A 10,529-nucleotide genomic window follows, 5' to 3' on the forward strand; every position below is an offset into this window, starting at 1 on the left:
GCCTTCCTGCGACACTGAGATAGGGTGTTGCAACCGGTAATATTTCTTAAAATACTTAAATGATGACCACTTTTGCCTATTCACTCAGAAGTAAGAGAGTCAGGCCACATTTTGCAGAAGTGGGATGGTTTTTGTTCTCGATGATACATAACATTCTGCCCTAAACCCACACCACTAAAACATGATAACCTTGCACGTTGCTCTTGACAAAACAGTTGGTCTTGAGCGACTATGTAGCATTGGACTTGCGGGGTACTTGTGGCGAGCGGAATTCTAGAAGGGCGTTATATAAACGCCGGCTCAAACATTTTCAGGAAATCACTTGTGCTAATTCCCCGCAAGGAGCGAGTCCCACCACAGTTTCTTGAGCACTCAAAGGGTGAATTTCGGGGGATTAAGATGTCGGCTGTCCGACGGGTGGAGCCGCCTTGCGACTGCGCCGCGAAAGACGGGGCAAGTGACCCCACCGTCATATTCGAGAACAAATACGAGTTCTGCGGATACAATTTAAAGATCGCTCGTTTCATCAATGCGAACCTCGGCTTCTCGGCCTACGTCTGGGAAGCTGTAAGTTAACTCAACGACTGGAGTTTGCCGAGTTTCCCATGTGTTACATTTACCAGAGGTCAACAGGCAGATGCTGAATACCTGAAATAACGCGCAGCAAATCAGACAGCGTCTGTGTTGGAAAAAGTCAGAACTCTATTTCAACAAGATGCATTTTCATCTAATGACTAAAGGTTCACAGCCTGAAATGTTGTCTTTTTCTCTCACCACAGACGCTGCCTGTCCTATCGAATATTATTTTGTAGTTTTCTTTTTTTCTCTAGATTGCAACATCTGCAGTCTCTCGTGTCACCAGGGGGAGTAAAATCTCGACCGTATAGGCTAAAGACAACCTGACAGATTGTTTTCACACAGAAGGTGCCGTCTTTCTGGAACAAGCTGTGAGTTAAAGTGGTTGAGGCTGGTACAATAAGAACATTTAAAAGACAACCGGACATGTACATGGATAGGAGAGTTTAGCGGAATATTGGCCAACCACGGGAAGTGGAATTTGCTTAAATGGGGCATTTTGGGCGGTATGGCCGAGTTGGGCAGAAGGGTCTGTTTCCGTACGGTACGACTCGCTGGCTTTATGTATTGGAGAGATCACGCCTGCAGTAGTTTGACAGCGCTCAGCGCTGGGATCTGGAGGTCCTTGTTCATCAGTCTATGAAAGTAAGCATGCAGGTAGAGCAGGCAGTGAAGAATGCGAATGGCATGTTGGTCTTTATAACAAGAGGAGTCGAGTATAGGAGCAAAGAGGTCCTTCTGCAGTTGTACAGGGCCCTAGTGAGACCACACCTGGAGTATTGTGTGCAGTTTTGGTCCCCTCATTTGAGGAAGGACATTTTTGCTATTGAGGGTAGGTTTACAATGTTAATTCTCGGGATGGCGGGGCTGTCATATGCGGAGAGAATTGAGCAGCTGGACTTGTACACTCTGGAGTTTAGAAGGATGAGAGGGTATCTTATTGAAACATATAAGTTTGTTAAGGGCTTGGACACGCTAGAGGCAGGAAACATGTTCCCGATGTTCGGGGAGTCCAGGTCCAGGGGCCATAGTTTAAGAATTAGGAGTAAGCAATTTAGAACGTGGACAAGGAAACACTTTTTCTCACAGAGAGTTGTGAGTCAGTGGAATTATCTGCCTCAGAGGGCGGTGGAGGCCGGTTCTCTGGATACTTTCAAGAGAGAGCTAGATAGGGCTCTTGAAGATAGCGGAGTCAGTGGATATGGGGAGGGCAGGAATGGGGTACTGATTGGCGATGATCAGTCATGATCATATTGAATGGCGTTGCTGGCTCGAAGGGCCGAATGGCCTACTCCTGCACCTATTGACTATTGTCTATTGCTGTTCGGATGTTCCAAGCACCGAAACAAAAAGTGGTGTTGGGATATATGACCAACCCGGTGCCTCCAGTCCATGTCTACCTACACTTTGCATTTGTTTCACATGTTTAGGCTAAACAATGGCAGTTTCTGTGGTCTCATCTCTTGGGCTAAGGTGCGATGGAAGCTCATTGGATCGCGATTACCGCTGCGATATTTTATATATTGAGGCTTCAATTACTTCCCACTGAACCCTTACTTGCAGAGGCTCCTGACCTCTGACCGTAGTAAACAGATCCTCCTTCGCCCTCTGGTCACCCTAAGTGCGAGAGGCGTGGCGTGGGGAGCGCAGTCCACCCGCCCACACCCGAAAAGGAAGGGTAGGCATTGAATGTTTTCGCCACTTGGTACAAACCCGCCAGAAAAACAGGCAGAGTTCGTCCAGAAAGATCTAAGTCATTGCTGCAGCTGTAGCTGCGATGCGGACATATTGATAAAGTGATGGGACAGTGGGCTTTTGAATTTTGGGTGATGTGATGCGGGCACCGTTTAGATCGTTTTCTTGAGGCATACGCCTCTTCACAAGAAAGCGCAAACACACCTTCCCGGCGCTAATTTTAGACAGTGCACAATGGAGTCTCGTGTCTCTATAGTGAATATTTATCACATTCTCTTCCCCTGCATAACAGTAATGGTCGGATTCAGATCACTTCCTAAATGAGCCCTTTACGCCTTCCATTATTTCAGGGGGTCGCTCTTTGCCGGTACTTTGAGAAGCAGAACGCCAGTTTTACTGGGAAGACGGTGATTGAACTGGGATCGGGAACTGGGATCGTGGGGATCTTAACAACGTTACTTGGTAAGTGCACACCCCGGAAGCGAAATGAACTCCAGCGCCTCCTGATATCAACAAGGAATCTGGATAATAATGATGGGCGTGCGGGTAGCGATAAAGGGGTGTTATTGTTCAGGAATATTGGAGTCATTAATTCCCAGCTGGGAAATGTGTTTCGGGGGATTTAAGTCAGAGAATGCAAGTCAAGTCTGAAGTAGAGCTAATAGGATTTGATGTTTCAATTCCTGTAATAATTCGGCACTCTTGGTATTTGCAGTGGGATTGGAGTGGTGAAAGGTCATCGGGGTCATCAGGTGGGCACCCTCCTTCTTTGACGTTTCATTGATAAGCCCACAACATCTCCAGAGGGCTCAACGGTGATACCTAGCGTCCCAGTTACACCCCCCCCCCCCCCCCTCCCTCAATTCCATACCCTCCAGTCTTCATCTTGCAGCATTTTGATCCAAATCTTTTGCTGTTTTTTTCTGCAGAATTCGATAATGATTTGATTGCTTGTTGGAGGGAGCGACCCCTCACCCCCATTTTATTTAATAGCCTGGTCATAGATGTAGCAACAAATCCCCAGCATCCCGCTTCGATAGGGAAAATCTTGGTCTTCCAGCCATTCTGGGCCGCTTCAGTTGCCAGTTCAGAGTACTTGGTCTTTTTCCTCCCCTAAGCTCCTTCAACACCATCTTCCCATGGAACTGTCAATTCCACAACGTATGTCAACTTGGCTGTTGTGGACCACATGACCATGTCTGGCCGGAGTGTTGTGGATGATGTTCTCACGCGAATCTGCATGTGTCGTGGCCTGTATAACAAAATCGTGTCCCGGGGCAGTTCGCTAGGTGTCAAGGAAGGTTAAAACCCTAACAACAACAACCTAGACAACCAGGCCATCTTTTTTGTTCTGTTCCTAATTGATGTGATCGTCCTTTACAAACGAGGGACTGGGTGGACTCTGGAAGTCCAACGCGTCGCCAATCTATTTGACCTTTCTGCTAGTTTTAAGATAATGATTTATCCCATTCTCTTCGAAGTAAGTTTCAATACCGCCCGACATTGTGTATCATAATATACTTCGTGATCAATGAAATTGAAAGTAAAGAGAAATGGATTTCACGTTTCTCTCGCTAGGTGGAGAAGTGACCATGACAGATAAACCGAACACCCTGAAGCAAATAGAAAACAACGTCTCCATCAACATCCCCTCTGCGTGCAGGCACCGGATAAATGTCCAGGCCCTGACATGGGGTGAAGACCACGCCCGCTTTCCCACCAATTATGACTTCATCTTGGGTTCTGATATTGTGTACAGCTCAGTTAGCTACCCGGCACTCGTGGAGACATTGTGCCATCTCGCCAAGCAAGGAGCTACAATTTACCTCTCGTCCGAATTACGAAAGATGAATGGTTCACCCTACTTCCACGACGAGCTTCTACCTCAGCATTTTAATTGCCAGGTAGTTGATAAGGTAGATGGAAAAAATGTTATAGTGTATAAAATGACCAGAATTGGTACATATCCACGGGATGGGTGCTTAAACTAAAAAAAAAGCTTGGGATCGTCTCAGCGAATCTTATAAGTTCTTGGTTTTAAAATAAATCAAATAAATATCATTCGCTGAAGGGTCTTATTCAATGTTTTTTTTAATGTCGTATTTCACCCTTAATGCTACTTAACGATGGTAGTGTTTCATTTGTGTTGGTCAAGTGTTTGTTGGTTCTATATGGTAATTGGTTTAAAGACACACAGTAACGGTCAGAACATGGGGAATTGTGAAATCTTTCGTGCAAAAGACACAGTACGGGAGGAAACCGGTGGGCCAGGCAGCATCTGTGGAGGGGAACATACAGATGATGCTTCAGGACGGGACCCTGCTCCGGACTGATGGAGTAGAGGGGAGGTAACTGGAAGAGAAAAGAGAAGGGAGGGGTGAGGGATGGGCTGGCAAGTGACAGGCGGACTCACGTGAGGATGCTTCGATTGGCAGATAGGTAAGCTGGGGGAGAGGAGGGTGAAGGTGAGAAGTGGAGACGATAAAAGCTGAAGCTCGTAGAAATCTGATAAGGAATTTGGGAAATGTTGGAAGAGGGAATTAAGATTACTCAAGATTCCAGCAATTGCAGTCGCTTGTGTCTCCATACACATACATTAAGACATTATTTGTGGTCGCCGGGGAGATGGCCGGCAGTCTGTTCGTATTTTCTTTATTTTTGTTATTTTTTAGTGTGTTAAAGGTTTGATTAAATGTTCTTCGGTTTGTTTTATGTGGGGGGAGGGGGGAGGGGATGGGGAAAACTTTTTTTCAAGCTCTTACTTTCCCGGAGATGTGATCAATTTTTCGGATCACATTCTCCGGGCTCTGTGGCCTACCATCGCTGGAGCTGGAAACAACCCCGGACTGAAGTGAGCCCCACCGCGGGGCGCGGACTTAACATCGGAGCTGATCCCTTGCCTGGGATCGCTCCCACCGCGACCACCGCGGAATCACCAGCAAGGGCTTGCAGTCTTGGGTGAGGCTAGTCGGGAGCTCCAACGTCGCGGAAGGCTCGACCAGCCCCGATGCGGGAGCTTGATCGCCTCGACGCGGAGGGCCCGAACGCCGCCGGCTACGGGAGTCAAGATCGTCCCGTCAACGGGGTCTCGAGGCCCCCGACCGAGGAAGAACAAAAGGAAGAGACTTGTACTTTATTTCACCTTCCACCACAGTGAGGAATGTGTAGGAGTCACTGTGGTGGATGTTCATGCTGAAATGTGTTCTTTGCGTGATCTGTTGCTTTAATTGTATGACTGACCTGGCCAATGAAATTCCTCGTATGTTGCAAAACATACTTGGCGAATAAAGTGTGATTTGATTCTGATTATCGGTAAAGTGGCCAGGGAATTGATGATTGTAGCCAAATCCTAATACTCCACGTGCCTTCAGCTCCATATTTAAGACATTGGCTTTAGCTGTACATTCCCTGCACTTTTTGACGATTCATTTGGGGCTTTCCATGATTGTGCAGATTTCGCATTGGTGGTTGCCATGTTTAAATAAGTTACTTCTGTGAAGACTATTTAACTGTTTCTACCGTCGATACTCTACTTTCAATCAACACATCACTTTCTGAGCTGCGTGCACTGTACAGGTTTACCAATCTTGTTTTCTTGCCAACACCCGTTGTGGCTGTTAGACAAATTACTTGAAGTGTACGTCTTTATTGACAAAGGAGAACTGATGAAGTTAACTGGCGTCGTCAATTTCCCGTCTCCTGTATCTGGCTCAGCCATCATTCACAAGAGTGGTTCGGGGCGAGGGAGAATCATTGTTTGATCTCGAAATTATGGAAGAATAAATATATTTACCGTTTAAATCTTTAGGATGTTGCGCCTAGGGCAATTTTATATTCAAAATGTTCCTGATCAATAAAACAAGTATCAACTATTGTTAAATTGTCCAGTGATTTAAAATAATTCCTGCTGCTAAGGTGTAATTTTTTTGCGATGTAATTTCACAATCCTAGGCAGTGAATGCTCAGGACACCAGTGTCCTTCAACGTATTCGAGTTAAAAGATAATCTATACTCCAGTTCTCGGATAATTAGTCTGAAGAAGGGTCTCGACTCGAAACGTCAACCATTCATTCTCTCAGGAGATGTTGTCAGTCCTACTGAGTTACGCCAGCATTTTGTGTCTATCGCGGATAATCAACTTCGTAAGGCTCCTGACGGCGGCGGCACTGCTCAATGAGCTTGAGACGTTGTAAGATCGGGCGAGAGGTGCAATTCAACTGCAAAATAATTTCGATTTGAACTCGAACTTTTTCCAAATATGACATGATGTAAGAAAGGGGATGACCATTACTCTGCATCCTTGCTCCCCAACATTGTTCCCCTCTGTTAATTTCCACTCTTAGTTCGACATCATACATTTGTTTTTCCCTTAATTTTAAGTGATAGGCTCATTACCAGGATTGATTGATACTTAATTATCACATGTGACATTTCACAGCGACATTCTTTGTTTTGCATACTAGGGGGGCGCCGTCCTGTATGGTATGGCTGCCCAGCCTGCAGCTGCCCGTTTTTTTCTCTCTTTTTTATTTTTAGTTAGTTGAGTTTTTTGTTCTGGAGTTCTAGCCTTTTTTATGTGGGGGAAAGGGGGAAACTGCGTTTCTAGGCTCCCTACCTGGTCGGAGAGGCAGCTTTTCTCCGGGCTGCACCGTCGACCCGTCCTCGCGGCCTACCAGCGGGCCTGGAGCGGCGTTTCCTGTCGTGGACCGCCCAGAACCTCGGCTTCGGCAGCGGCACAGCGCTGGAGCGCTATCGCGGAGCGGGCGATGCCCTACCCGGGTCGTCGCGCTGGAACTCCGGTGAGCTGAGACCGCCGATAAAAAACATCGCGGAGCTGCCGGTCTGAGGAACGGCCAGCTGCGGGTGGCGGCGCTGACTTTTCATCGGCAGCCTGGGATCTCTCAGCGAGATCACCAGTTGTGGAGCTCCATCCGGCACGGCCTTGTTGGCTTCGGAAGCCGCGGCCTCCAGTACGGAAGCGGCCGTTCCAGATGTCCCATGCCGCTGAGAGGATTCTCCCGACGCCGGAGCACCATCACCCGGCGAGAACGGCCTGGAACATCGGGCCTCCGTGGAGGCAACTGTGGAGGCCTCAATAGGCCCGACTATGGGTGAACTGGGGATGGGGACTGGACATTGTACCTTCCCTCATAATGGGAACCATTGTGGGGGGGATGTCTTTATGTTTAAATATCTTTATTACTGTTATGTCTGTATTCTTTCTTTATGTGCTGCATTGGCAAGAAGCATTTCACTACACCTAGGTGTATGTGACCAATAAAATAACCTTTGAACCTTTATCTCATATGCAGAGTATGTAAAGAATCGCCACGTACAGGGCGCCGACAAAGACCCTTATATCACCACAAAGATTATGCATGCTGCACATTCCTTAATACGTCCAGTCCAGATCTTCATCCCTACCCGCCCATAAGCCGCCCGCGTGTCTTTCACACTCTCGCTCTCTCTCTCTTAGATTAGATGTATGCCATGGAGACGAAAGCACAAGGTGTTTCCTCCGTAGAATTACAAATAAAAGACTCTGAGTTCTAAACTCTATGTGTGAGTGATCATTTCAAAATGGTGTCAGAAGTGGAGGAAGTACAAACGTAGCCCGGGTACTTTAAGGTGGGCTTGCAGATGCGACCTGCATGCGTATGGCACAATCCTACACCTTCTCCCGTCACTGCAGACGCGATCGTGGTAGAATAAGTGCAGGAGATTGAAACAGCATCCCCGGCTGTTGCACTTCTCTCACATCCGGTTCCTGACCGCCCATGCTCCACAGTGGCGAATTACACTTTTGAGTGGCATGGCAAACAATACCAGGTTCTAGTCGACTTGTATTCCGGATGGTTTGACATCGATCTACTTAGTAGCCCCACCTCTGCAGGGGCAGTCCAGAAGCTGGAACACCATTTCTCCGCGGGCCTCCGTATTAATGACTGTCTGATAGGCAGTCAATTTACCAGCCAGTACTTCAAAGACTTTACTACACGCTGGGGTTTCCACCACATCACCAGCAGACCCAATACTCACAGTCTAATGGGATAGCTGAACGTGCCATCAGGAGTGTCAAACAATTGATGGAACGATCCCACAGGGCAAAATCAGACTTGTACCCCGACCGCAACATCTCCCGCAACCCGATATTGGGTTCACCTGCTCACTAGACAGACCCGAGTCACATTGCCTGTGGCGAAACAGGGACTGGTACCGCATGTGTTCCCACCATCAGAGATCCAGTCCAGGCCACAACAAAAGTGTGACATTCAAAAAGGGTGGTATGAAAGAGGAGCAGACCACTTCCGCCACTAGCCGAGGGACAGGAGCTGCTTCTGCAAACCGACAGAGGTTACTACCCGCTGGGTGTAATTTCTGGAACTGCTCCCGAGCCACGTTCATATTTGGTCAATGCCGATGGCGGCACCTGCAGACGTAACCGACAGCACATCCTGCCTGTGAAGGAACCAACACCACCGCCGTATTATCCTGACCGCACAGGTATACTCTCATCCCAATCCAGCGGCATTGGCCTGACCAGACCAACGCTGCCATCCGCTTCCGATCCGGTCACTTCGCCTATGACCACACCGCCTCCACCTGTGCCAAACTCTCCTGTTCTATCGCCAGGGATGCTGTTTTAATCTCCTGCACTAATTCTACCACCGATCGCGTCTCCGGTGACGGGAGAAGATGCAGGAATGTGCCGTACACGTGCAGGTCGCATCTGCAAGCCCACCCTAAAGTACCCGGGCTACGTTTGAACTACCTCCAGTTTATTGACACATACTATATGTACTTTATGTAATCAGTAGTTCTTACATTTTGCATTTAATTCTTTAAGAGGAAGGATGTAGATTAGTGTGTCTCTGCTATATATATATATATATATATCACCACAGATTATGCATGCTGCACATTCCTTATGTAGTCCAGTGCAGATCTCCATCCCTACCCGCCCATTAGATTAGATGTATGCCGTGGAGCCGAAAGCACAAGGTGTTTCCTCCGTAGAATTACAAATAAAAGCAATGAGTTCAGAACTCTATGTGTGAGTCTGATCATTTCAACACCCCTCCCCCCCCCCCCCCCCGTTCCCCGTCTCCCTTTGTTCTCGGCGGCGAATCCTCGACCGACCTCCGGCACCCACCGCCGGCCCGACGTCTAGTCCTCTCTTGCAGCGTTCCGCGGCGCTCGCCGGGTGCTTGCGACCGCCCACCCCACTCACCGACGGCCGAGCTCACGGCGCGGACCCGTCGACGACCCCGCCGGGCGAGCCGGGCCTACTGGAGGGGTTGATCCGCTCGCCGGGAACACTCCAGGCCGCGCTGCTCATCGGTGACATGCATTACGCCTCCGCCAATTTGCAATTTCCTTCTGTTTGCATTTCCGCTCATCGAGCTTCCGGTTTAGTCTTCCAGTTTCTCTGCTCAGCCAATGTTTCAGGATGTGTCCCATTTTCCACCCTACTAGCAGATATGATAGGCTCACCGGCAGTGCGTGTTTCAGTTCCCACACTTTTAATTTCAATCTAGCTCCCTACTGCCAGAACCAGGCTACCCTGATTCTTCAGATAATCATCAATCACCTGTCTTCAATATCTGGCATCTTTAATATGATGCCTCCACAATATATAATGTTGCCTTTGTCTATGAATTCGTAAGAGTCATGCCCCTCCCTAGGCTCTGCTTCACCCCCGCGTGCACTGGAAGACGCCAAGTACCCTGATAGGGATATGATAGGGTGCTCGAGTCTGTGAAGTGCTTTCTATGGAGAGAAAGAAAGCTTCTGCATTACAGTTTTGTGCCACTGATGCTCGGTCCACACACAGCAGGCTTCTAACTCAACTTCTTACTTGTAACAATTTTGCGACAGCGCATTCGGTCTATCGTGTTCATGCCGGTGTTCAGAGGATCCCATTCCACCTTACTTCCCGATATCCTTGAAACGGATAGTTTCCTTGCGATAGCGTGATTTCAGTGTTTGCCCTGCATCCTGAATCTGGCTTTCAGCGACCCAGCCAGCATCTTTGGAGGGAATGGATTGGTGACATTTTTGGTCTGAACCCTTCTTTGCTCCGAACCGAAATGTCGCTTGTTCATTCCATCCAGAGATGCTGCTTGACTCCTCCAGCACTTTGTATTTTGGTACAATATTAGACACGATTCATAGGAGCTGCATTTCATACAAGCTCCATAGTAGACGAAAGAGATTGTCAGACGACCCCGGAGAATTATTGAAACTTTGGGGAATTC

At 48.1% G+C, this 10,529-nt stretch overlaps 1 protein-coding gene across 1 annotated transcript; it reads left to right on the forward strand.

The window, feature by feature from the left end:
• Window positions 1-399: 399 nt before the first annotated feature.
• On the forward strand, window positions 400-10,033 carry LOC116977294 (EEF1A lysine methyltransferase 3-like). The gene is made up of 5 exons (XM_033027791.1): window positions 400-567; window positions 2,622-2,733; window positions 3,850-4,175; window positions 9,456-9,612; window positions 9,957-10,033. The coding sequence occupies exons 1-5, from the start codon at window positions 400-402 to the stop codon at window positions 10,031-10,033; spliced, it is 840 nt and encodes a 279-aa protein (XP_032883682.1).
• The last annotated feature ends 496 nt before the right edge of the window (window positions 10,034-10,529 follow it).

This window comes from Amblyraja radiata, chromosome 9, assembly GCF_010909765.2.
Source record: "Amblyraja radiata isolate CabotCenter1 chromosome 9, sAmbRad1.1.pri, whole genome shotgun sequence".
Taxonomy (NCBI): Eukaryota; Metazoa; Chordata; class Chondrichthyes; order Rajiformes; family Rajidae; genus Amblyraja; species Amblyraja radiata.